This window comes from Scyliorhinus canicula, chromosome 9 (genome assembly GCF_902713615.1).
Source record: "Scyliorhinus canicula chromosome 9, sScyCan1.1, whole genome shotgun sequence".
Classification (NCBI taxonomy): Eukaryota; Metazoa; Chordata; class Chondrichthyes; order Carcharhiniformes; family Scyliorhinidae; genus Scyliorhinus; species Scyliorhinus canicula.
Window position 1 is genome coordinate 139,566,552 of NC_052154.1, and position 27,983 is coordinate 139,594,534.

General features: G+C 45.6%; 1 protein-coding gene across 1 annotated transcript; it reads left to right on the top strand.

Moving 5' to 3' along the window:
- On the top strand, window positions 1-27,828 carry taldo1 (transaldolase 1). Its single transcript, XM_038807707.1, has 8 exons — window positions 1-182; window positions 5,527-5,650; window positions 12,145-12,252; window positions 15,262-15,393; window positions 16,538-16,713; window positions 21,627-21,824; window positions 23,206-23,351; window positions 27,627-27,828. Exons 1-8 carry the CDS (start codon window positions 80-82, stop codon window positions 27,657-27,659), a joined length of 1,020 nt encoding a protein of 339 aa, XP_038663635.1. The 5' UTR covers window positions 1-79; the 3' UTR covers window positions 27,660-27,828.
- Window positions 27,829-27,983: the final 155 nt, after the last annotated feature.

A 27,983-nucleotide genomic window follows, 5' to 3' on the forward strand; every position in this document is an offset into this window, starting at 1 on the left:
ACCCCGCCCTTCCCCCGCCCCTCCCCGCCCACACAGCCGATTGCCCCATAAAGCAGGTTGCCCGCCCCCAGCTCCCACCATGGCAGAGTGCGAGTCGATAGCAAAGCGGAAGAAGATGGCGTCCGTGCTCGAACAGCTGAAGGAATTCACGGTGGTGGTTGCAGACAGTGGGGACTTTAACGGTGAGGAGGAGAGACCGAGGAAAGTGAGGTGTGGGAGGCGGGATATCTCCTTGGCAACAACATCCTGCACTAGGCGCTCCTTTACTTTGACAGAGAGTTATGGGACTCGAAACGTTAGCTCTTTTCTCTCCCTGGAGATGCTGCCAGACCCGCTGAGACTTTGCAGCATTTTCTCTTCCGCTCCTTTTTACCCTGGCTTGGTGGGTGTTGAGGGAATGCGTTGCCGATGAGAGCCGCGGTCTATCATTAAAATGGCAACGCTGGGAAGTGGCTCCTTTTAATCTCAAATTAAAGCCGCCTTCAATCAGCTCTGCATTGTGAGCTGTTGTTTACTCATCATGCTCGTCAGCCAAGGCAAATGTCAGGCCTCCATAGACCAGGAACTCTCTGGGCGCCCCTCCCCGCCCTTGCCCTGTAACCTCGGGAAGTTCTCCCATCTTCTCTCAAGCCTTCACCTGGCGTCCAGGTCTTGGAGTTGGGATGCACTTTCCCATCCGGTGCCCCCCCCCCCCGGGGGCTCGGTTGGTAGTTCAGGTCCAAGGAGCTGAGTGCAGACCCCGACGGTGTCGGGAGACGCTGTCCGCAACACCCCACCCGAGATGAGATGCAAGTCTGAGGTTATGTCTGCCCCCTCCGGTGAAGGGTTCCCCGTGGCGCTATTTTGAAGACGAGCCGAAGAGTTTATCACTCAGCCAGCATCATTAATAAAACGGGTTGTTGTGTGCGATTTGACTGCCGCGTTTCCAGAATTACAGCTATAGCTGAACTTCAAAACTATTTAATTGAATGTGAAGTGCTTTTGAAATCTCGAATGCTATGTGTATAAATCCGCCTTTCCCTTTCAACCCACTTGGGAAGATTGAAGCCACTGAATCCATCCTCCTTCACGACCCTTGTCTGCAAGGCTCCCTGATAGGTGCTTAAACACATTATGACATAAAAGTAGCGGCTGCACCGAATGAATGGGTACAGCACAAAAGCAGACCGTCACGTCTGCGATGCTTTTAAGCCAAAGTTCATGTGTTCGGTTCAAATGTGTGTAACTTGCCCATTTTGTTCAAGAGACTCGGTAATGTGCAAGTGACATGGCATCTCACAATATTTTGTTTCCTGGTGTTTAGCTAAAGAAGGAAAAATGTGGCCTAATTCTTGAATGGGGTGTTGGTTTTTACTCCTAGTATTTTTATTCAACTGGTATTTCGTCATGTAGATCTGTCTGATTGTTACAACACATCCTTTACAATTAAAAGAAAACAAGAATATAGCAAGATGCAATGTAATGCAGTTGCTGTATGCCATTGTCCAGTACATTCCAGCAAATGTCATTACAGGCTTAGCTATAATGCTCACCATAGTCAAACAAATAATATGGTATCCTCAGTACTTGACAGATTATTCATTAATTTTGATGTCTAACTACATATGTGGTCAAATGCTGATTTGTTCACACCGAGGTTCTGAAACTAGAACATATGTTTTTGGTGGTTCCTTGAGTGGTAAATTAGCCAGGACATTGTATTTATTAATGTTGCCTATATTCTGCAGTGTTTGAATTAATACTGGGTCACAAAGTGAATTATTGATGTGTAAGATGATAAGCAATAGGAACAGGAGTAGAGTAAGCTATTCAGCCCTTTTGAGTCTGCTCTGACATTTAATAAGATCATGTCTGATCTAGCATTCACAAGTCCACTTTCCTGCCTCATCTCCGTAACACAATTCCTCATCGGCCTCATTGAATTTTTAAAACCTATCGATCTTCCCCCTTGAAAATATTGAAGGACTGCCTCCACTGCTTCCTGAAGTAAAGAATTCCAAAGATTCATCACTCTTTGCGAGAAGAAATTCTTTCTCAAATGAGCACCCTGTTATTCTGTGACTATGGCCTCTGGTCCTACATTCCCCCATGAGTGGAAGCATCTTCCCAACATTTACCCTGTGTGAACACCGAAGAATCTTGAGTGGAATTCTCCAGTTTCCTCAGCCACTTGCAGTTTGCTGGTGGTGGAATTCTAATCTCTCGCTGCTTTTCAATGGGGTTTCCCATTGAAACTATCGCAGGCTGCTGGAAAACTGCTGGTGTGGATGCGTTGCCTGCGGAAAAATGAATCCAGACAGCTGGAAAATTCCTATCCCCTCACGTTTTGTGTTGCCTGACTAGCCAGATAAAGTATCCAGGAACAAAAGATAATATTGCTACAATATATACCAATCTGTCTGAACTGACTCTGGTAACTTGTGTGGTCAGTAAAACAGTAACTATTTAAGTTTTTCCAGCAAAACGAGCGGAGGCTTTGTATGTGAAAATGAAAATCGCTTATTGTCACGAGTAGGCTTCAAATGAAGTTACTGTGAAAAGCCCCTAGTCGCCACATTCCGGCGCCTGTTCGGGGAGGCTGGTACGGGAATCGAACTGTGCTGCTGGCCTGCTTGGTCTGCTTTAAAAGCCAGCGATTTAGCTCAGTGAGCTAAACCAGCCCCTGTGTATCTCCAGGTTAAAAACTTGTACATTTTAAAAAGTAGAAGCCAGAGGAGGCCTTTGAGCCTGCTCCACCATTCATTTTGATTGTGGTAGTTCAATACCCTCATTTCGTCTTCTCTCTGTGTCTCTGTCTCTGTCTCACTCCTCCTCTTCCCCCACCCACCCTTTAAAAGGTTACACCTTTAAAAACTGTACATGCAGGATAACTCTTCCATAATATCTCATCCTTTTTTTTTCCTGTCCAGTACACAGAACTTTTACGAACAAACACAAGTGTCTCATTAAAATTGCTGTGTATGATTGGGGCAGTTTATACTTGTCTTCTAAAGCTGACTAATGCTACTAACCTGCATATTTCTAAAATTTGTCTGAATCAATTAAAGCTATATAGACTGCCTTGTAAATAAAATCATTGTATAAGGCATCTTTCTGATGGCATTGACCATCTGCCCACTTGTGAAACATCAGCCTAACCTACTGACTCCCATTCTTAAAGTGAAGAGAAGTAACATTGCCATGATTCTATCAAAAATAGAAACTGTTGGAATCATTCAGCAAGTCCAAACAGCCTTTTATTAAAAAAAAAGTTTGCTGTAAGGCTTTAACACTTGTGATTTGTACTTGAAGGATTAGTCACAATGTCCACTGGTTCAATCTGTCCAGTGCTCAAATCTGGTTTTAGTCAGGGTAAAGTATAAGCTGACTGTCAATTGAGTGTTAAATTTCAACTTTGATTGTGTAGCAACTTGTGAAAAATACAATATATTGTACATCTGTGAGGAATTGGTACCTGCCCCATAACAATTGAGTACAATGGTGCCTAAACTGCCTTGGAATTTTTGTCCTGTGTAAAAGAAAAATCTACAAAAGCCTCTGATTTCCTAATACTTTTTAATAAAATTTCCAATTTATGGAGCAATTTGCCATGGCCAATTCACCTACCGTGCACATCTTTTGAGTTGTGGGGGTGAGAGCCTGCAGATATGGGGAGACTGTGCATACTCCAGACAGACGGTGACCTGGGTCCTCGGTGCTGTGAGGCAGCAGTACTAACCTCTGCGCCGCCATGCTGCCCTTGATTTCCTAATACTGCATTATTTTAACAGGAAAAATTAAATCTGTGTGCTTTTTTTTTGTTTTGAAGAATGAATGCTAGTTCTTGAGTCAACTCTGCCAAGACATTCAATGCATAACTGATGCAGATGAAGGTTCATGTTCCAATTCTGTTCTTGCTGATAACAGTTGGGCAACAGCAGACAATACAAGTGTACTCCCTTATTGAGATGAGGGAAAACTGGGCAGTACACTCCTCTGGATTGCTATGCAATAGCTCCTTGCTAGAAATGGATGAGGAGGATGGGGGAGGATCAGCTGGCGGGGGGGGGGGGGGGGGGGGGGGGGGGGGTGATGCTTCATATAATCACTATTGAGCATTGCTCATATTGACCACCTGGGCAAGGTTTGGAGGGCACCCATTGTCTTTGAATCTGATTTTTAATGAGGACTCCTGGCAAATAGAAGAGGAGAATGATGAAACCTGGAGGGGGGGATTAATTAACATTGAAAAATGCCATTCTGGTTGCAGAAAATAAATTGCAGAGTTTCAGAAGCACAAGGAGAACTGAATCTCAAAGTTTTTTTTGCGCTTGTTCATATCCTGCTGTAATTTGAACTGCTTCTGCATTCCATGAAATCTTGGTCACATGTTGTTCAACATGTAGGTAGGGCACAAACTGCTTAGTCACTTTGACTTTGCAGGAAACTATGATTGCAGAATTAAGAGCAGGGCCTTCGTTGTAACATTATCCAGATCTGTGCTGTACCTGTAACAAAATAAATTTATACTTTTTTTGATAAATTTGAACCAGGCGACCAATAGCACAGAGAATTCTTCCAATAATAATGTCACTGACTGACTATGTCGACATGTAATACTGTGGCTCTTAATTAGCTGAACGGATGTGTGCAGAAAGGGCTTTTTTTTTTTTACAAATTGGACCACAACACAATGCGAACTTTAAAATATTCTCTACAAGGTAGATGGAAGTGAAAGCATTCATTTTCCTCTAAATAAAAGACGTACTGGTTTTTCTGCCGAAGATAATTCCCAAATTTAAATACATGTAGCTTCTACCAAGCCACGCACTCTTGCTCAGAACTATACAAAAGCAGGGGGACCCTAGCTTCCTGGTGTATTCACCATGGCTAAGTCTTTACAAATCAGAGCAAGCTTTCCAACCAATCAGCACCCCTATTCTAAGGCAGGATAAACTGTTGTTCTCTTTGAAATTTGGCATTCTTGAGTTTGTCCTTGTGTATTCATACAAAAGTTTAATTCACAATTGTCAATGAAACTCCATTAACATTTGCTCTGATTTATACATATGCAGGGATGTGAGCTGCATGCAAAAAATTATCCTTCTCCCCCATTAGTGCTTTCTTGATGTAAATGTGTGATTTATTTACTTTTTGCATGGAGCATAATATTTATAACCAAAAGAGAAAATGCTGGAAAATCTCAGCAGGTCTGGCAGCATCTGTAAGGAGAGAAAAGAGCTAACATTTTGAGTCCAGATGACCCTTTGTCAAACATAAAAGACATTAAGTCGGAGATATTTATACTGTGAGGATCTTTCATTCCATCACCCCACAGTATAAAGATATCCCACTTTCTGTCTCTTCGGTTTGACAGAAGGGGCATCTGGACTCAAAATGTTAGCTCTTTACACTCCCTACAGATGCTGCCAGACCTGCTGAGATTTTCCAGCATTTTCTCTTTTGGATTCGGATTCCAGCATCTGTAGTAATTTTCTTTTTATATGATATTTATAACCAATGGTTGATTTGTTGCTTTTCATACAGCTATCGATGCATACAAACCGCAGGATGCCACAACCAACCCATCACTCATACTTGCTGCTGCTCAGATGCCAACCTATGAAAAGCTGATTGATGATGCCATTGAATATGGAAAGAACCATGGCGGGTAAAAAAAAAAAATTAAAAATTGAGTGGCCTCCTTCTGCACTGCATGTTCTATGTTCTACAGGTTAAAGCCATTGTGGTAATAACAGCATGGGCTTTTCTCCTACAAATTGTAATCTAAACCTGGGAAGAAACAAAATTGTAGGCATCCACTGCTCAGACCTGCAGTAAAAAAAAAAAAAATTATCTTTTCGGAGACAACTTTGTAGATAATTTCTAGCATTTTCTTTCAGCTTGACGGCTTTGAAGCAAATGTTAATAGTGTAGTCATAAAGCTATTTAGATATCATGTTTAGATGGAATTCAGATTTACTCCTATTTTTTGTTAAACAATTGCATATTTTATTCTAAGCACATGTTGGCTAAGTATTGACCACACTGCTGCTCCAATGCCTCTTCTGTTATCCAACTGGAAGGGGCTGCAGTCGCTTAATTCCATTTGTGTTTATCCAATTATCGCCAGAGAATCGTCTGCACCTTTCCTACATCTTATCACATGCTGTCATTCAGTGACTGGCTCTGAAAACATGTCCAATTCCACGTGTACATTAACAACAATCAACTCTACTTCACTGCCATCTCGCCATTCCTCCACTGTCTGTAAATTGATGTGGAAATGTCAGCATTGGACTGGGGTGGGCATTGGACTGGGGTGGGCAAAGTGTAATATAGAACATAGTGCAGAAGGAGGCCATTCAGGCCATCGAGTCTGCACTGACCCATTTAAGCCCTCACTTACACCCTATCCCCGTAACCGAATAACCCATCTAACCTTTTTGGTCACAAAGGGCAATTTATCATGGCCAATCCACCTAACCTTTTGCAAGACTACTTACTGTCTCTAAATTGTCAGACTGCTTGAACATCCAATATTGGATGAGCAGAAATTACCTCCAACTCAACATTGGGAAGAATGAAGCAATTGCCATCAGTCTCTGCCACAAGCTCTGTTCACTAGCCATCTGCTTCATCCCTTTTTCAGCAAACTACCAGACTGACCCAGTGGTAAGCATTTGACCATGTATCTGTACCATCTTCAAGACTGCCTTTAACAGGCTTGGCACACAGATGTTTTGGCTAGCTGGACAGTCTAGCGCTATGGCCACAGTCTTCACATAAAGAATCATATCATTCCTACAGTGCAGAAGGAGGCCATTCGGCTCATCGAGCCTGCACCAACCTTCCAAACGAGCACACTACCTAGGCCTACTCCCGGGCTCTATCCCTGTTACTCCACCTAACCTGCACATCTTTAGCTATAGGTGGAAACCCATGCTGACATGGGGAGAATATGCAAACTGCACACAGTCGCCAAAGGCTGGACTTGAACCTGGATGCCTTTTAACTGAGGAAGGTGTGCGAACCACTGCTACCATGAAGTAATTTGGAATTGAGATGAGGAAATAGTTCTTAAGTTTGTGAACTGTTGAAAGTTCACAGCCTGAGGCTGTGGCTGCTCAGACACTGCAAGATGCTCAGATACTAAGAGTCAGGGGGTATGGGAAGAGTACATGAAGTTGAACCTATGCGGTACTGGGAACCTTGTGTGGAAAATTGGCCATTGTTGTTGAATGGCTGAGCAGGTCCAAATCCTTTTATCTGCTCCTGTTTCTTGGGTCCTTTTTATTTTTCGCAACATCACCAATGTCTTAATGCATCTGCAAAAACCCTCATCCGTGCCTTTGTTACCCCCTGGATATGACTATTCCAACGCTCCTGGTCAGCCTTCCAGTCCAAGAGCTTAGGATAACTGAGAACTCCTAACTTGAACCAAGCCCTGTTAGCCCACCACCCAATGTATCCTCAGTCCATTTACTCTTGATTATGCATCTTAACTTAAATTCTCACCTTTTCAAATAATTCAATTTCCTTGCCCCTCCTATCCATGTAACCAGCATCTTGTATATGCTCTTTCTTCACACACCCTGACTCCCTCCCTTTAAGATACACCTTAAAACCTACCTCTTTGATCAAGTTTTTGGCGATATGTACTCTTACCTCCATAAATGTGTGGTCCGTTGTCAAATTTTTGTTTGATAGCATGCCTGTGAAGTGCCATGGTCTCTCTAGTTGCGTTAGACACTGGCATAAATTATTTACTATGGACTAATGATCCGAATTGTGGTACTCTAACCTGTGGAAAACCTATTTTGAAGATTTTAAAGATATGTAAAATAGTTGTACCTAAACAGAATTTAAAGGATTTAGGCAGTGGAAAACGCTCATTTTCTCAGTCAACGGTTGCAGATGTTATGAGATGGATCAAAAACAGAACATATTGGACAATCTCAGCAGATCTGACAGTATCTGTGGAGAGAAAAAGGAGAGCCTGGATGACTTTGTCAAAAGCTGTAAATAGCGTCGCATTTATACTATTTGCAGAGGGTGGGGGGAAGAGAGCAATGGGGCTGGATAGAGGGCCAGTGATAGGTGGCGATTGACAAGGATGTCATGGTCAGAGACAAAATGTAAATGGAGGTGATTAAGGCTAAGTAGGGTGCTGATAGTGGCACAAAAGAATTAGAATGTGTTAATGGCAGAACAAAGATGAGCAGTATGTTTAAAGTGCAGCTAGAAACCGGGAACAACTTTAGACTGTCAACACTCTCCTCCACCTTCATCTCGTTTTCATTTCTTCCATCGATCTATTCCCTCATCATTGTCTCGTTCCCCACCACACTTGTGCCATCTGCTTGTCACAACCTAGCTTTTGGCAGCTCGAGAGTCACTCCGACATAACCAAATCCATCTCTGGGCTAACGGGGAGGCAGCACAGGCCAATACATCATCCTCCGACAGAAGCTTACCTTGCATCACTGGAGGTGGCAATGCTGAGAAAGACCCCTTGCCTCAAAATCCCAAACATCTAGGTACCTAAACTAACCCCTTGGGCAACTCAAACAATTCCTTCCAACCCTGCAAATTTTCCATGAAGTACTCCATCCTTGCCTGCCTCCTCCCTCTAGAACCTTGCATCCAGTCTCGCCAACGCAAGTCTATGTTTATCGTGAATAGCCACTCACAACGACATACCCTCCAACCCCAATTGCTGCATACACTGCCCCCACATTCGGGGCCAACACCACCACTGGACTAACTAAATACCTGGCCAGTGAACGGCAGAGGTGCCAACAACAAAGCCCATGGGCACATCCCTCCCCATCCCCAAACTGACCCCTCCACGGCCCATTGCAATAATCTTTTATTGTCACAAGTGGGCTTGCATTAACGTTGCAACGTTACTATGAGCCCCTAGTTGCCACATTCTGGCGCTTGTTCGGGTACACGGAGGGAGAATTTAGAATTCTCAGCTGGTATGGGAATTGAACCCGTGCTGCTGGCCTTGTTCTGCATCGCAAACCGGCAGTCTAGTGGACTGGAGAATGTCCACTATCTGTGTGGAGTTTGCACTGACTCAGAGCAGGGGTCGAACCTGGGACCTTGGCGCCCTGAGGCAGCAGGCTAACCACTGCGTCATTGTGCTGCCCCAACCTGGGACAAAAGATGGGGAGGGTATGATAACAAACCGCAATCTCAGCAGCACGGTCGTTTTAACTGTCCTGCCAGCGACAATGGCAAAACATCCCATCTCCTAAGATCCACCTTCATCCCCTCCACCAATTGAGCCAAGTTCAACCTATGCTGCTGGGCCCTGGTCTGTTACCTAGATACTGAGGTATCTAAAGCTCTTTCCACCCGTCTGCCCCCTAGCATTGATCAGGAACATCTCACTTTCCATATTCAATTTGTGCCCCTCAAACTGGTCAAATTCCCTCGATGACAGTGGTGCCTCCGGGACCTGGGCACGAGGAACCTGGGTTTGATTTCGACCTCTGACAACTTGTCTGTATGGAGTTTGCACATTCTTCCTGTGTCTGCGTGGGTTTCCTCCAGGTGCTCTGGATTCCTCCCACAGTCCAAAAATGTGCAGGTTATGTGAATTGAGAATGCTAAATTGTCCCTAGGTGGGTTACAAGGATGGGGTGGGGATTGGGCCTCGGTTAAAGTGCTGCTTCAGAGGGAGGTGCCGACTCGACAAACTGAAGGGTGTATTTTTGCACTGTAGGGGTTCTATGAAAATCTCCCCTCTCTCCACAGACCCCCCCCCCCCCCCCCCCCCCCACCGCGCGCACACAATCCCTGTCCAGTCCTTCGACGTCCTAAGTGTCATTGTCAGTGGCTCTATCGCCGAGGTGAAAAGCAACTGGGAGAGTGGGTACCCGTGTTGTCTCCGTGTAATCTAAAGTACGCTGAACTCTGTTTGTACACAGTCATCTTGTACAGTGATCGACCCCAAACCTCCCCAGCACCTCTAACCAATGCATCCAGTCCATCTGATCAAATGCCTTCTCCCTGTCTATTACCACCCCTACCTCACACTCCTATCCTTAAAAGGGCATCATGAAGTGATCACTTCAGTAACCTCCGGATATTTGTTGACATCTGCCTTTCTCAAAACCCTTGTGATCCTCCCCAATCAACTCTGGAATGCAGTCCTCAATCTGCGATGTAATCACCTTTGCCAATAGCTTGGCATTCAACAACTGTCTGGCCGCCCAGCTCTGCTCAAAGCATCTTTAAACTCTTGGGAAACTGTCCGGACCCATGGCCTTCCCTATGGCTTGCCCTCGTGTCATCACCTCCCACAGCCCAATCAGGGCCTTCAGGCCCTGCACCTGACCCATCTCCACCTTTTGGGTACACCTCAAACGACACTAACCCAAACTCCATCTTGAGCCTCTGTTTCTCCTTCAACAACCCCTCCTGCAGTGCCACAGAGTGTCTCTTATCTACCCTCCAGACTCATGAACCAACCACGCCACCCTCTTCCTGTGCGAACGCATTGAAATAAAAGATTATTCCCCCTGCCCATCTGCCAACAGCCCCACACTTGTCCTCCACTGGGCCTCTTCCCTGCCTCTCCTCCACTGGGCCTCTTCCCTGCCCCCCACCCAATTGGCCATAATGCTCCCCACTTCAACTGCTGCCCTCTTATTGACGAACACTGCCACTCCCCTCGTCTTCATATCATAACACCACACCATTCGTACCCATATCAGCAACCAACCCCCCCCACTTCGCTTCTGTTAATTAGCCCACCCAGCTGCATGGGGCCCCCAACCAAAGGCCTGTAACCCCCCCATCACCAACAAACAAAGCAGACTCCATCTCCGCTCTCCACATCAAAACCCACCTCCAGGCCAGTCAAAGTCCCCCTTCCCCATCAACTGCTCCAACATCATTGCCACATACTTGGCAGTGGCACTGTCTGCTCCCTCAGTACCCTCTGGCATCTTGACTACTGCCATCATGTGGGGCTGCTGGCAAATGGGGGTGGGGGGAACTGGTTGTGAGCAGCTGAGGGCTCCTATTCAGGAAATATGGAGATGAATGATGCAGGGGAGGTCACTGCACCATTGTGGGAGGCACTACGGTTCTCCAGATCCTCCAATTTCTCTCGGCCCCTTCTGGCTGTCCACTGCCCCTGTTCGCTGCTGCAAGGTCATCTGCTCCTCATTCCCCCATTGCCTCCTCCACCTTCTGTCATCAGGCTGTAGGCCTCCAGCCTATGGCCTACTTTCTCAATTGTCCTCCGATGCCTCTTTCCACTGCTGCTGGAACCTATTGTTCAAAAACTCCACCAGTAGCTCTGTTGACCACTGGGCAGGCAGTGTTGCCCTCTTGACCTATAGTGCACCATTTTTAAAAACTGCTCTCTCGTAGCACTTCCCGTCCTCTGATTCATGCGCCAGAAGACTATTACCTTACCTGGACACTCTCTCACCATCCGCCCTCCAAGGTCTCCATGCAGATGAGGCAGGAACCACCATATGTGTGACCACTCGCTCCATGGCTGCCACCGACAGTCCAACTCCAGGTGAGGTCTATCCAATGCTGTAATTCCTGGAAGACTATTCTACTCTTGTACTCCAATTCCTTTGGTGTTTTTTTTAAAAAAAGACAAACATCTTAGTTGCTTGCTGCATCTGCATGTTAACTTCCTATGTTTCATGTAAGGATGTCCAGACCCTTCTCCATACTAGCATTTCCTGGTCTCATGCCATCTAAATATGAGCATACAAGTTTGAAGTTGGAGTAGGCCATTTGACCATCTAGTTTGTTCGCTTGTTCAGTAAGATCATGACTGTTCTGTCTGGCCTCAACTCCACATTCCATCTAACCATGATAAACCTTGTTGGTCAAGAAGCTATCTACTTCTGCTTTAAATATTCAATGACTCGGCCTCCACTGTCCCCCATGGAAGAGCATTCCAAAGATTTATGACCCTCAGAAAAACATTCTCATAATTTTTATAGGTGACCCCTTATTTTTAAACTGTCCCTTTATTGTTCTCGTCCCTTCAAGGGGAATCATTTGGCATAAAGTCCCCTCAGGATCTTGTGTTTCAATAGGATCACTTCCCCTTCAAAGCCACAGCCCAGTGTTCAATCTTTCCTCATAACATAAAACAACCATATTATTTTTTTTTTTCAGATCCGAGGCCGAACAAATGTCAAGTGTTGTAGACAAACTGTTTGTCAACTTTGGGGTGGAAATTTTGAAGAAAATTCCTGGCAGAGTTTCTACTGAAGTTGATGCAAGGTAAAAACTGCTAATACTCAAGAATAGCAGCTTGTGATAAATAGCTGGTGTAGTCAATTTTAAAGCGTATCTACCCAATAGAATTCCTGAATTGTCTGATATGTTATAATACAGACCTCTCCTAAGCATGTACACAATATATTAACATTATTTTGTTCTATCATGAAGTCACTTGCTGACCTCGTTAGTTTTAAAAATGCTTCCTGTCGTTTGTGTTTTCTGTAATATTTACTGTTGTCTCCCCTGCCCAAGTCCAGATGGTTATGTAGCAAAACAATGGTTCCAAACTGACCCCCTGCGAGAACTCTTCCATTTACATCCCTTTTTAGTCTGAAATAAGTTTTGGATGCTCTCCTTGTGGTGAGGGGCATGCTGGCATGGTAGAACACTGTTGCTTCACAGCTCCAGGGTCCCAGGTTCAATTCCAGCTTGGGTCTCTGTCTGTGTGGCATCTGCCATGTTCTCCCCATGTCTGTGTTTCTTCTGGGTGCTCTGGTTTCCTCCCACAGTCCAAAGATGTGCAGGTTAGGTTGATTTCTAAATTACCTTCGGTGTCCAAAATGGTTAGGTGGGTTACTGGGAGGTGTGAGCTTAGGTAGGGTGCTGTTTCCAAGTGCCAGTGGCAGCCTCCTGCACTGTAAATTCTATGATCTCTGCAATTGAACCCAACTATAAATTTTTAGAGATTCGAATTATTATGTGCTGATTAACTCAATACTCCACTTGTTGGAGCTGCACTCCTCATCCAGGCAACACTAGGAGCTCAACACTAGTCAAAGCTGCCTACCTGATTGGCACCCAATCCACTACCTTAAACATTTCCCCCTGCCTCCATAGGCACACAGTAGCAGAAGTGTATACTGTTCATAAGTCTCACTGAGCAACTCACCAATCCTTCTCCAAACCATACACTGCCCTGACTTGGAACTATACCTCTGTGCCTTTATTGTATCTGGGTTGAAAACCTGGAACATTCTTGCAGCACTGTGGGTATACCTACATCATATGGCCTGCACTAGTTCAAGAAGCTGGTCTACCAGCACCTTCTCCAGGGCAATTGAGGGTGTGCATCAAGTGCTGGCCGTGTCATCAACAACCACAGCCCTCCACAAGCTGAACTTTTCAAGGCTGGTGGAGCAGATGGAGGAGTTCAAGAGGTGGGACATGGTACCGCTGTCGCTAGCAGGGAGGGTGCAGTCAGTCAAAATGACGGTCCTCCCGAGGTTCTTGTTTCTGTTCCAGTGCTTGCCCATCTTTCTCCCCAGGGCCTTCTTCAAGAAGGTAACTAGCAGCATTATGGGCTATGTGTGGGCACATGGCACCCCTAGAGTGAGAAGGATTTTCTTGGAACGGAGTAGGGACAGTGGAGGATTAGCGCTACCCAATCTTTCCGGATACTACTGGGCGGCGAACGCATCGATGGTGCGCAAGTGGGTGATGGAGGGGGAGGGGGCAGCTTGGAAACGTATGGAGAGGGCGTCCTGCGGCAATACAAGCCTGGGGGCGCTAGTAACGGCACCATGGCCGCTCCCCCCCACAAGGTATACCACGAGTCCGGTAGTGGCGGCCACCCTTAAAATCTGGGGGCAGTGGAGGCGACACAGGGGGGAAGTGGGGGGTCTGATGGCGGCGCCACTGAGAGGGAACCACAGATTTGTCCCGGGGAACACTGGCGGGGGATTCCAGAGCTGGCACAGGGCGGGCATCAGGCAACTGAGGGACATGTTCATAGAGGGGAGGTTTGCGAGCCTGGGAGAGCTGGAGGAGAAATTTGAGCTCCCCCCGGGGAACACGTTTAGATACCTGCAGGTGAAGGCATTTGCCAGACGACAGGTGGAAGGATTTCCCTTGCTTCCCGATAGAGGGGTGAGTGATAGGGTGCTGTCAGGGGTCTGGGTCGGAGACGGGAAGGTCTCGGACATCTACAAAATAATGCAGGAGGTGGAGGAGGTATCAATAGAGGAGCTGAAAGACAAGTGGGAAGCGGAGCTGGGAGAGCAGATAGAAGATGGGACATGGGCGGATGCCTTAGAGAGGGTCAATTCGTCGTCGTCGTGCGCAAGGTTGGGCCTCATCCAATTTAAGGTGCTGCACAGAGCCCATATGACGGGGACTAGGATGAGTCGGTTCTTCGGGGGTGAGGACAGGTGTGTTAGGTGTTCGGGAGGCCCTGCGAACCATGTACATATGTTCTGGATGTGCCCGGCACTGGAAGAGTTCTGGGAGGGGGTGGCGGGGACGGTATCGAGAGTGGTGGGAACCAGGGTCAAACCAGGGTGGGGGCTGGCGATTTTTGGGGTTGGGGTGGAGCCAGGAGTACAGGAGGCAGGGGAGGCCGGAATATTGGCCTTTGCGTCCTTGGTAGCTCGGAGAAGGATCTTGATTCAGTGGAGGGACACAAGGCCACCAAGTGTTAACACCTGGTTAAACGACATGGCAAGCTTCATCCAATTGGAAAGAATCAAATTCGCCCTGAGAGGGTCGGTACAGGGGTTCTTCCGGCGGTGGCAGCCCTTCCTTGACTTTCTGGATCAGAGATAGGAACTGGAGGCCGAAACAGCAGCAACCCGGGGAGAAAGGGGGGGGGATAGCAACGAAGGGAGCACGTCAGCGGGGGGTCGCGGGCAATGACTGCCCGAGGCCATCGGCAGAAAGGGAAAAACGGTTTGGTTGCTAGACTGGTAGCGCGGGGGGGGGGGGGGGGGGGGGGGGGGGGGGAGGGTGGGGGGGGGGGCGGGGGGGAGGGCGTGGGGAGGATTTTCCAGGGGGGATTTGTTGTGTTATAATTTAAAATGTAGTAGGGGTAAATGTTTGTATCGAAAAATTTCAATAAAAATTATTTAAAAAAAAAAACAACCACAGCCCTGGGGAAGGGGGGGGGGGGGGGGGGGGGAAGAAGAAGGAGGAGAGGGGGGGGGGGGAGAAATAAACAAACAAACAGTTGTTTGAAATTGATTAACTGAATCACCTGGATGTGCATGTTGCTCACTTTTTCTTGATCTATGGTAGGTTGTCATTTGACAAAGATGCTATGGTCCGAAAGGCTCAACACCTAATTCTGATGTACAAGGATGCTGGAATCAACAAGGATCGTATTCTTATCAAACTTGCTTCCACATGGGAGGGTATACAAGCTGGGAAGTAAGTATTGCTTTGTAGCTACATAATTGACTAAACATGCCAAATGAATGGGCATGATAATTGTCCATTTAACCTGAACGTTGAGAGACCAACCAATCTATTACTAATTTCTATCAGCTAGTGGAAATGGTGAAGGTATTCTATTCCTTGTCTTTTTGTGCCTGATGGCAGCTTGGAGGTTTGCTGAATTGCAAATAGCCATTTGGAATTATTATTTTGGCCTCATTTCACCAGAGACCTTAAATCACAAGAAATGAGGCAGTGATATTAGAACTGTTCTGCAGATCATCTCCAGCTTATGCACATGTTTATTTTCATAATTTATTCCAATCTTTGCACTAACCATTAAGTAGGCTTACATTAACACTGCAATGAAGTTGCTGTGAAAATCTCCAAGTCGCCACACATGGGTGCCTGTTCAGGTACACTGAGGGCAAATTCGGAATGTCCAATTCACCTAACAAGCACACCTTTCGGGATTTGCGAGAGGAAACCGGATCACCCAAAGGAAACCCATGCAGACTCCGCACCGACAGTGAACCAAGCCGCGAATCGAACCCAGATTCCTGGTGCTGTGACCATGCTGCCCTTTGTGCGTTGTATTGGATTATCAACCTAAGCATGTCAGCATTTCAACATAATTTTAAATATTCCTATGGAAGGTTGGATGTGATCTTCAGGAATGCAGGCTAACCTAATGTATTACTGAAAAACATCATTTTAAAAGGTTTGAATAAACAATGAATATTAGCGACATTTAAATGCTGACCTGTGAGCTGCTGTCCCTCCAGGTTACTGTTAATGTACTATGTTGCTGTGACGAGTCTGACTGAATTTGCCCATCAGCTGTCAATCAGTCTTGAGCTCAATAGTTGAAAAGTTAGAAATGGAGGGTGAGCAGTTTAATTCTCTGATAGAGGGCAGAGGAGAAATCTAAATTGGAAGAGCCTTGGGTAATAAGGTAAATGTTCAGAACAAAAACAAAACTACTTCTGACAGATGAACACTGTTTTTGTTTTTGTTTTGTGTTTTTTGTTTTGTTTTCTTCCCTTCCCTCCTGATCTTGCTGTACAAACCATCCTTGAGTTGCTGTGACCAGTTTACAATTTCAGACGGGCAAGCTAAACCTCTAACTCTGTTTTAGGATCCTTGAAGAACAGTGTGGCATCCACTGCAACATGACTCTGCTTTTCTCATTTGCTCAGGCAGTTGCCTGTGCAGAGGCTGGAGCAACACTGATTTCCCCATTTGTGGGTCGCATTCTGGACTGGCATGTAGCCAACACCGATCAGAAAAGCTTTGAACCATCAGCAGACCCAGGTACAAGCTATTGAATTCCAAAGTAAACCCAAGGACAATAGCAACCATTAGCTTATTGGTGTAATTGGTATGGCTGTGGCCTTGTATTGATTCTCTGGACATTTTTTTTTTTTACTTGGAACTTTGTAGCTGACCTTACACTATGTTCTCTGCAAAGGACTTTATCCCTCTCTCCCTGACTGCCTGAGACTGAAGCAGACTGTTGCATCCTAGCTGTTGTATTTAACTCCAGGCATGAGCTTCCAACTACCCATCTGTGCCATCACTAAAATAACAATGTCTGTCTGACCACCTAGTGGAGCTCCGTCATTGCTGAACCCCTCATCCATCTTTGTTATCTTTAGCCTTTATTTTAATGGACCTCCCAACATTTGCCCTCTACTTTATCTGATCCAAAGCACTGCCACCCACGTCCTAACTTTCATCAAGGTTCATTCACCTGTCACCCAGTGCTCACAGGCTACATTTGACTCCCATTAAACAATGCCTCAATTCTGAAATTCTCATCCTTGTTTTCAAATCCCACCATGGCTTGGCTCCTCCCTCGCTCTATCTTCCACCAGCTCTGCAACCTTCTTGTATCTGCACATCCACTAGTTCTGACCTGTGAAAGACCCTGATCTTTGAAATTCCATCACGACAGGTGATGGAATTTAAACTCAAAAAATATCTGGAATTGAAAGTCTAATATCATTGTTGATTTTGTCATACAGATCCACCTGATTCACTAATATCCTTTTTTTAGGCAAGGAAATCTGCCATCCTTACCTGGTCTGGCCTACATGTGACTTTACAGCAATGGTTGACTCTTAAATGCCCTCTGAAATAGTCCAGCAAGCCTCTCTGATGTATCAACCACTATGAAAACACAAAGGAATTAAATTGGACAGCCACCTGGCATAGAAACAGGCACTGGAAAATACAATGGGAAACCCAACCCTGCAAAGTCCTCCGTGCTGAAATCTGGGGGTTTGTGCCAAAGTTGAGAGTTGTTTGACAGACTAGTTAAGCAGCAGTTTGATTTTGTCTGTAAGGTATGATTCTGTCAGTATTGACTGTCCCAGATACTACTATCACCATTCCTGTGTATGTCCTGTCTCACCAGGACAGACCCAGCAGAGGTTGCGGCACAGTGGTATACAGTTGGGAGGGAGTTGCCCAGGGAGTCTTCAATATCGACCAGACCCCATGAAGTCTCATGGCTTTGGTTAAACATGGGCAAGGAAACCTCCTGCTGATGAATTTGTAGTCCTCCATATTGAACACCACTTGGAGGAAGTGCTGAGGGTGGCAAGGGCACAGAATAGGCTCTGGTGGGGGACCTCATTGTCCATCACCAAGTAGTAGCACCACAGACCGAGCTGGCCAGATCCTAAAGGACATAGCCACTAGACTGGGACTGCAACAGGTGGTGAGGGAACCTAACCAATCTGCCTGCTGCAGATGCACCTGTCCATGACTGTATCGGTTGAAGTGACCACCGCACAGTCCTTGTGGAGACAGTCCCGTCTTCACATTGAGGATACTCTCCATTGTGTTGTGTGGCACTACCACCAAGCTAAATGGGATAGACTTCAAACATGTCTAACAACTCGTCCATGAGGTGCTGTGGGCCATCAGCAGCAGAATTGCATTTAACCACCATCTGCAACCTCATGGCCTGGTATGGTAGGAGCAACATTAAGCTTACTGAAAAATGAGGTGCCAACTTGGTGAAGCTACAGTACAGGACTAGTGTGCCAAACAACATAAGCAGCAAGTATAGACAACACTAAGTGATTTCACAATAAACACATATTGGATCCAAGCTTTGCTACAGCCAGCCGTGAGTGGTGCTGGTGGACAGTTAAACAACTCGCTGGAGTAGGCTCCATAAATATCCCATCCTCAAATGATAGAGGAGCCCAGCACATATGTGGAAGAGGCAATGCTGAGGCATTTGCAACCATCTTCAGCCAGAAGTGCAGAGTGGATGATCCGGTAGCATGGTGGTTAGCATAAATGCTTCACAGCTCCAGGGTCCCAGGTTCGATTCCCGGCTGGGTCACTATCTGTGCGGAGTCTGCACGTCCTCCCCGTGTGCGCGTGGGTTTCCTCCGGGTGCTCCGGTTTCCTCCCACAGTCCAAAGATGTGCGGGTTAGGTGGATTGGCCATGCTAAATTGCCCGTAATGTCCTAAAATGTAAGGTCAAGGGGGGGTTGTTGGGTTACGGGTATAGGGTGGATACGTGGGTTTGAGTAGGGTGATCATTGCTCGGCACAACATCGAGGGCCGAAGGGCCTGTTCTGTGCTGTACTGTTCTATGTTCTATCTCGGTCTCCTCCAGGAGGTCCCCAGCAATACAGATGTCAGTCATCAGCCAATACTATTCACTCCACGTGATAGCAAGAAACTGCTGAAGGCACTGGATACTGCAAGGGCTATGGGCCCTGACAATATCCCAGCAATAGTACTAAAAACTTGTGCTCCAGAACTTGTTGCACCCGAGCCAAACTGTTCCAGTACAGCTATACCACTGGCATCTACCTGGCAATGTGAAAATTGCCCAGGTGTGGCCTGTACACCAGAAACGGGACAAATCCAACCCAGCCAATTACCACCACTCTTTTCAATATACTCTCCTTCCATCACTTTGATGATGGAGTCCTCAACAGTGCTATCAAATGGCACTTATCCAGCAATAACCTGCTCATGGACATTCTGTTTGGATTCCGCCAGGGTCACTCACCCCCTTACCTCATTACAGCCTTGATTCAAACCTGGACATAGAGCTGAATGCCGAAGATGAGGTGAGAGTGACTGCCCTTGACATCAACTTAATATGGCGTCAATGGGAATTGGGGGGGGGGGGGGGGGGGGAGAAAACCCTTCTCTGGTTGTCATACTTGGCACGAAGTAAGATGGTTGTGGTGGCTGGAGGGCAATCCTCTCCGCTCCAGGACATCACTGCAGAAGTTCCTCCGGGTAGTGTCCTAGGCCCAACCATCTTCAGCTGCTTCATCAATGACTTCCCACGGGCAGAGTGGGGATGTTCGCAATGACTCGGATAATGCACCAGTCCTTGTCTGAATGCAACAAAACCTGGACAATATCCAGGCTCGGGCTGACAAAAGTGGCAAGTTACATTCGTGCCAGGCAATGATCATCTCCTGCAAGAGAACCTAGCCACTGCCCCTTGACATGCAATGGTATTACCATTGCTGAATCCCCACACAATCAATCTCTTGGTCACTTTTTTAAAAAACTTTAATTTGGAGAACCCAATTCATTTTTTTGTAATTAAGGTAGCCAATCCACCTACCCACCATCTACAAAGCACAATTGGGGACTGTAATGGAATACTCTCCACTTGCCTGGGTGAGTGCAGAACCAACAACACGAGAAGCTCAACACCATCCAGGACAAAGCAGCTCACTTGATTGCTTCGCTCTTCCGCAAACATTCAAACCCTCCACCACTGAACAGTGGCAGCCATATGTACCATTTACAAGATGCACTGCAGTAACCCACCAAGGTTTCTCGGCAACACCTTCCAAACCCACAATCACTACCATCTTGAAGGACGAGAGCAGGAGATACCTGGGAATCCAACCACCTGGAGGTTCCCCTCCAAGTCACTCACCACATGGACTTGGAAACATATTGCCGTTCCTTCACTATTACTGGGGCGAACTCCCTCCCTAACAGCATAGTGGGTGTACCTACACCTCCCGGACTGGCACAGTTCAAGAAGGCAACTTGCTACCATCTTGAGGGCAACTAGGGATGGGCAATAAACACTGGCCTAACCAGTGACGCCCAGATCCTGTAAATTAATTTTTAAAAATTCCCTCTGTCTCTACTACTATCCTCATTGGTACGACTTAAAAAGCTACTTCCTTATCCAAGCTTAAGGTCATCTGACCTAATATCACGTTTTGTGGATTGTTTATAATGCACTTGAGAAGTGCCTTTAGGTTGGGATACTTTTCTGTTAGAGGTGGCATTGTTACTGAAGCAGAAGCCCTGCTGCTTGAAATATTGGTTCAGTATTTATGCTACTGTTCAATGACATTGCCCCATGGTGAGTTTGGAAGGGGCTGATTTGGCACAGTGGGCTAAACAGCTGGCTTGTAATGCAGAACAAGGCGGCAGCGCGGGTTCAGTTTCCGTAACCGGCCTCCCAGAACAGGCGCTGGAATGTGGCGACTAGGAGCTTTTCACAGTAACTTAACTGAAGCCTACTTGTGACAAGCTGTTATTATTATAAGTACTTGGCATCACACTGCTGTGTCAAAACATTGGGATTATTCTGTAGTGCCGTACGTCTCCCATAAAGCATATTCCCCTCATGTCTTGTGGATATCTCACAGTGCATGTGCACCAACATGGGGCTGATTGTGAATAGTGATTTGAAACCTTGCCATTTATTGAGGTTCTTGCTGAGGTGCTGATCAACTAGCTGTCTGTAATGAACAATACGTAAGGACCAACTGAAAAGTGTCTGGCTTGATTAACTAATTCCCAATTGATCAAACTGTTCCTTTATCTCTTGCTTTTGGCAAACTTTTAGGTCTTTAGAACATAGAATTCCCAGAGTGCCGAAGGAGGCCATTCGGCGTATCGAGTCTGAACCGACCCTCTGAAGAGCACCCTACATTCTTTTGAATTGCCCATCAGAACCATATTTCACTCCTATTAGTTGAACTAATAAATGAATTATGACATTGAACTGTAGCAGCAAACTATCGCTTCCCTTCACCACCTGCCCCCCCCCCCCCCCCCCTCTTTTGATGCCATACTCTGGCTGCTTTTCATTGTAAGTGGGACCAGGTTTTTTTGGTGGGAAAGAGCAAAGTCATTTTGGTTTAAATCTGCCATATTAATTATATTCCCGATTGTTTTATTTTATTTTATTTTTTGTTGGCGATAGGTGTGCAGAGTGTAACGAAGATCTACAACTATTACAAAAAATTTGGGTATAAGACTATTGTCATGGGAGCGTCTTTCCGTAACACTGGTGAAATCAAGGCATTGGCTGGCTGTGACTATCTCACAATATCGCCAAAACTACTAGAAGAACTTAGCAAAGACTTTGAAGAGCTAACGGCTGCTTTGAGTGATGATAAAGGTAAGATGTCACTCAAGTGAATTGTCAAACAACTTAACTATTCTACACCAGTCATTAATCTTAAAGAAAGCAAATTGCAGAGATATGAGGGGGGGGGGGGGGGGGGGGGGGGTGGGAAGGTTGAATGGATAAGTAAACTAACCATATGGTGCTTGAATTAAAAATGGGGATGCATTTAAGAAATTCAATGTTCAAAAATACATTTAAATTGAAAAACAAGAATTCTGCAAGAAAGATCCATCTATGGCCTAAATTAATATAATTAGATTGAAAGAAGACGTTTCATGTGCAGAGTTGTGGCAAGCCTGAGAATTGAGTATTTTAGAAGTCAGCCACATGGGGAGGGGGGGCAAATAGAGTAAGAATAAACTAGCCAGGAATATACAAAGTTTTCCAGATGTGGTCTCAAAGCACTGTGCAAGCTTCTTGCAATAAAGGCCAACAACCTATTTATCATAATTGCTTGCTATACCCACATGCTAACATTGTTTTCCCTGTACGAGTACACCCAAGTGCCTCTGTGCATCATTATTAGCAAGTTTCATATCTTCTAAAAAATTTCTGCTTTCCTGCCTCAGACTTTGTCACGTTATACTCCTCCTACATTGTTCCTGCACACTTAACCTGTCTATATCTGTTGGCTGCCTCTGTGTCCTCCCCATAGTTTATATTTCCACCTAGCTTTGTATCATTGGAAAACTTTATCTTGCCCCCAATAAGTCATTTATAAAGGCTGTAACTTCTTTGTAGTGCCATCCAGGGTTCCTGCATAGAATTTGTATCTTCTCTCCCTTTAATTTATAAAAAGAAAACTGATGTACATCTCCCATGGCATTGGTGCAAAATGATTCATGACCAAGTGTTTTCAGGTGAAGTGGGATTATAGAGCTCAGGATAATTGCAGATCAGTTTATGCCAATTGTGCATATTTTCATTTACGCAACAAGTCCATTTGGTGCACAATTCTAACTGGTTTCTTCATTTTACGCTCGACTGTCTGAGATAAATGGGCAGGTTGTGTCAATGAGCAGTAGAGCCTTTTTATGTAGGGATGTGACATTATCTTGTGGTGTTGGAGGATGCACCGACCTTTGAAGAAAACTGGCTTCAAATCGGTTGTTCCCATCTTTTAAATTGATGAAAGTTGAAAGTATACTGAAGGCAAATCGAAAGGATTGAATTTAAATTTGTGACTTGTCATTTAGGGTTATTATAATCCAGCTTTTGGTTCGAGGAAGTTTGGTTTTGATGCCTTTTTCCTAACTTTGCAAAACTATGAAGCCCAAGGAGATTAATTTCCCCGAGCACTGTTTGTTTCGGTTCTTGAATCCGCTTTTGTAAATGCAATAACTAGTCTAAATCTTCCTCTACTTGTGTGCAGCCCAAACACTTGATCTACAAAAAGTTGAAATGAATGAACAGACCTTTCGTTGGCGTCACAATGAAGACCAAATGGCTGTGGAAAAATTGTCTGATGGAATCCGCAAGTTTTCAGCTGATGCTGTTAAACTAGAAAACATGCTAAAGGTATGCAGGTTTAAAGTTTGTGCCTTTAATATCGACCAGGCAGAAGAGCCTAAAAATTGGGACTGTTTCTGATTTTGGGCTTCGATTCCAATTACACCACCTTCAATCCTGTTACGGTGTGCAAATTTTGTGCTGCCGCCTCAATTCCATTATTTCAACATACAGCCCAATATTGATTGTGTTGCTGGATGACTGCGCGCTCTAGGGTCCAATGGCATGCTTAGCTAGCACATGTTTCAGCCAGCCTGCACCGGGTCTGGTTTAGCACAGGGCTAAATCGCTGGCTTTGAAAGCCGACCAAGGCAGGCCAGCAGCACGGTTCAATTCCCGTGCCAGCCTCCCCGAACAGGCGCCGGAATGTGGCGACTAGGGACTTTTCACAGTAACCTCATTTGAAGCCTACTTGTGACAATAAGCGATTTTCATTCATTTCATTTTCAGTGGGGTGGGGATGTACTCATAAGATTCTGGGATTGACGTAGCATGTTTAGCATGGTGGTTAGCATAAATGCTTCACAGCTCCAGGGTCCCAGGTTCGATTCCCGGCTGGGTCACTATCTGTGCGGAGTCTGCACGTCCTCCCCGTGTGTGCGTGGGTTTCCTCCGGGTGCTCCGGTTTCCTCCCACAGTCCAAAGATGTGCGGGTTAGGTGGATTGGCCAGGCTAAATTGCCCTTAGTGTCCTAAAAAATAAGGTTAATGGGGGTTGTTGGGTTACTGGTATAGGGTGGGCTTGAGTAGGGTGATCATTGCTCGGCACAACATCGAGGGCCGAAGGGCCTGTTCTGTGCTGTACTGTTCTAATTCTAATCAAATGGAGCTGTGCTCAAGGAGCAAGCGCTTGCAGGTTTCTGATGCGTCATTGGAGCCATTTGTATAGGAGGTTGAAATGAGGAGTGACGCTTGGCTTCTGCAGGAGGCGTCGAGGCAAACCCTATGAAGGTAATCGGTGCAGGTGGCTAGGGAGGTCCATTCCCAGAGTCTGACCCTGAGGACCTTGCAACAGTACTTGAGGGTCAGTGAATGTGTCTTCTGATTCACTGCACGGCACCACCAACCTCTTGCACTGTTCAATATATCATAGTGCGATCACACCCTTCTAGTAATTGTGACTAACATACTTAGTTCTCTCTATTTGCTTCCTTACACCTCCAGTGATTCAACTGTAGCAGACACATCACCTATACACTATCAATCGCATTCTTCTCCTCTAGCAGGACAAAGTGACCCTTTAACAGAAGATTGGACTAGAACAGAGATACAACAGGCACATTCCAACTCTCTAGCATGACATGCAAGGTGCAAATGATATAACCATGAACTCACCAGCATCCCCTTCTGCATTATGTTGTCAGATATTTGAAGGGGAAAAATACAATTCACCAGCCACTAGGGGTGAGGGATGCATCAGATGTCTGAGTGATCCATAGAATCCCTACAGTGTAGAATGAGGCCATTTCAGCCATCCAGTCTGCGACAGCACTCCAAAAGAAGACTCTACCTATGCCCCCACCCTATCCCTGAAACCCTTAGCATTGATCATGGCCAATCTACCAACCTGCTCATCTTTGGACTCTGAGGAAACTGGAGCACCCAGAGGAAACCCACGCAGACACTGGGAGAATGTATGAACTCCACAGATATCGACCTTGGTGCTGCAAGGCAGCAGTGTTAACCATTGTGCCACCCTGTTAGTTACACTTGTCCAGGGAGGAGTATTCTATCACCCCTCTGACTTGTGCATTGTCGGTGGCTTTGGGGAATCTGGAGGCTGTTAAATGGTGACGACCCCCCCCCCCCCCCCCCCCCGGGTGGTGTTAGTGGGGGATTCGGCGTTGTAGCACCATTGAATGACATGGGGCAAAGTTTAGATTCCCTTGTTGCAGATGGTCATTGCCTGGCATTCGGCACAAATATTACTTGACTGCCCAAACCTGGATATTGTGCAGTACCTGACTAGTTGTGAATGGTGCTGAACACCAGTGAACATCCCCACTCCTTTTTTACCATATGATGGAAGGAGAGTAATTGAAGCAGCTTAAGATGTATGGGCCAGGGATCCAACCCTGGAAAAACTCCTGCAGTGATGTCCTGGTGCTGTGAAGATGGATCTCCAACCACCATCCTTTGTGCTGGGTATGACTCCAGCCAGCAGAGGTTTCCCCACCTGATTTCCATTCGTTCTGGTAGGGCTTCTTACTGCCACACTGAACTGCTGCTTTGATATCAAAGATGGTGACTCTCGCCTTGCCTCTGGAATTCAGCCCTTTTTTTTTCTCCATATTTGAACCCAGGCTGAAATGAGGTTAGCTGAGTGACCTTTGTGTAATCCAAAATGAGCATCAGTGAGCAAGTTATTTATTGCTATGCAAGTTCCATTGATAGCATTGTTGATAACCCCCTTCCATCACTTAACTATTGGATGGAAATTGACTGGGTTGGATTGTCTTGCTTTTTGTGTACAAGGCATTTCCGGGCAATTTTCCATATTGTCGGTCGATAAAGTGTTTCAGTTGTACTAGAACAGCTTTTCTAGGGCTGTCGCATTTTTCCGAAACAAGTCTTGATAATATTGCTGAAACATTCAGGACCCATAGCTGTTGCATTATAGCTGTTCTGTTCTTTATATCACCTGGAGTGAATCTGAAGATTGGCACCTGTGATGCTGTGGATCTCGGGAGGACACCAAGATAGATCATCTACTCGCCACAATCTTCAGTTTTTGGTTCTGCACTCTGCTGAACTGTCATTCAGAATTGGGATATTTGTGAAGCTGTGCTTAATTGTCCACCACCATTCACTGCTGGATGTGGCAGGACTGCCAAGCTTAAATCTGATCATTGGTTGGTGGGATCTCTTGGCTCTGTCTTATCACCTTGCTGTTAAGTACACAAGTAGTCCTGTGTTGTATAATCACCAGGTTGATGCCTCATTTTTAGTTATGGCGCCTAGCCTCCTACACTAGTCTTTGAACCAGGGTTGATCACCTGGCTTGGTGGTAATGGTAGAGTAGGAATATGCTGAGCCATGTGGTTACAGATTGTGGTTTGAGTACAATTCTGCTCCTGATTTTCCACAGCGTCTTGTGGGTGGCCAGTAGAGTTGCTCAATCTGTTCCTCTATTTTCATGGTGGTAGTGCCACACAACATGCTGGAAAGCATAGAAAATCGAAGCAGGAGGAGGCCATTTGACCTTTAATTCATTTATGATCATGTCGTATCATCCAGTTCAATACCCTGATCTCCTGCCCCCATTCCCTTGATGCCATTAGCTCCAGAACTATGTCTAATTCAATATGAAGATGGGACTTTGTCTCCACAGACTGTGATGGCCACTTCCACTGATAACTGTCATGGATAGATGGATCTGTGGCAGGCAGGTTGGTGAGGATGAGGCTGGGTATGTTTTTCCCTCTTGTGCCCTCACCACCTTACTCCGAACCAGTGTAGCAGCTATGTCCTTTTGGACCTGGCCAGCTAGGTCTGTGGTGGTTCTATGCTACTGTCCTGGTGATTAACATTGAAGCCCTTCACCCAGAGTACATTTGTGTCCTTGCCACCCTCTGCTTCCTCCAGTTTGTTCAATGTGGAGGAAGAAAAGAGGGACATGAGACTTCATGGGCTCCAGAATCTCTTGAGGACTCGCTGGGCAACTTCCTCCTGCCTGGTGAGCTGTGCTAGTGGCCAGAAGTATGTTAGAGCCAAATGTTTCTGTTCCTACTCTTCTCCCCACACCTGCCAATTGGGAAGCTGTCACCTGTATTGTTTTCTTTTGTTTAATGTGGGTGTCTGACAAAAAAGTGTTGCCTTTCTTTTGGATGAAGAGTTCTCTAAGGAAGGAAACAAATTACGGCACATCTGGGGAAATGTAATCTAATTTTAAACAAATTTGCAAAATGCATATCAGCTAGGAAAATTTAATAAGCACTTAACCTTTCGCCTGAGGCACTAATCAAAAAGGCTACATTGCTGGCTTGTCTATTGAAATGGCTGCTTCACAATGCAATCACTGACAATTAACAGTTACTGCAGTTTAGTTTAGAGTATGTATAATTTTGAACTCTACTTCAGGATACCATATAATAATTGAGACGGGATGAATCGAGATCAAATAAACTGTCAGAAATAGACTAGTTTCTGCTTCTTGTACCCCACCAGATTTTAAGTTCTGGAAGAATGACATGGGCTGCTCTTGTATAATGGATTGGCTTGTATGCATATTTTGCCTCCAGAATGGTGTAGCTAATTCTTCACCTGTTTTTTTTTTCTTTTGCAGGAACGGCTTTTCACTGTCAAGAATGGATGCTAAGCGTCTCTTAACTTGCATAATCTGAATCACGTGGTTTAATTTTCACTTTAACCAACCATGTTTAAAGAAAAGGTACACCATACATTGTATCATTGGTGTATCCACTATTGAGCAGCGCTTAATGTCGGCTTGTGCAATCTGGCAACTTTCTAATAAATGCATAAAACTACTAATGTGTTGGTTGCCTTTGCTGTGAAACATCTATTCTATTTTCCTAGTCAGTAGTTCTTTTGACTTTTTATACACATTAAACATGAGTGATTGGAACCAAAATACCTATAGATAACATTGGCCCTAGTAAACAATCAATAAGGTATGGGGTTG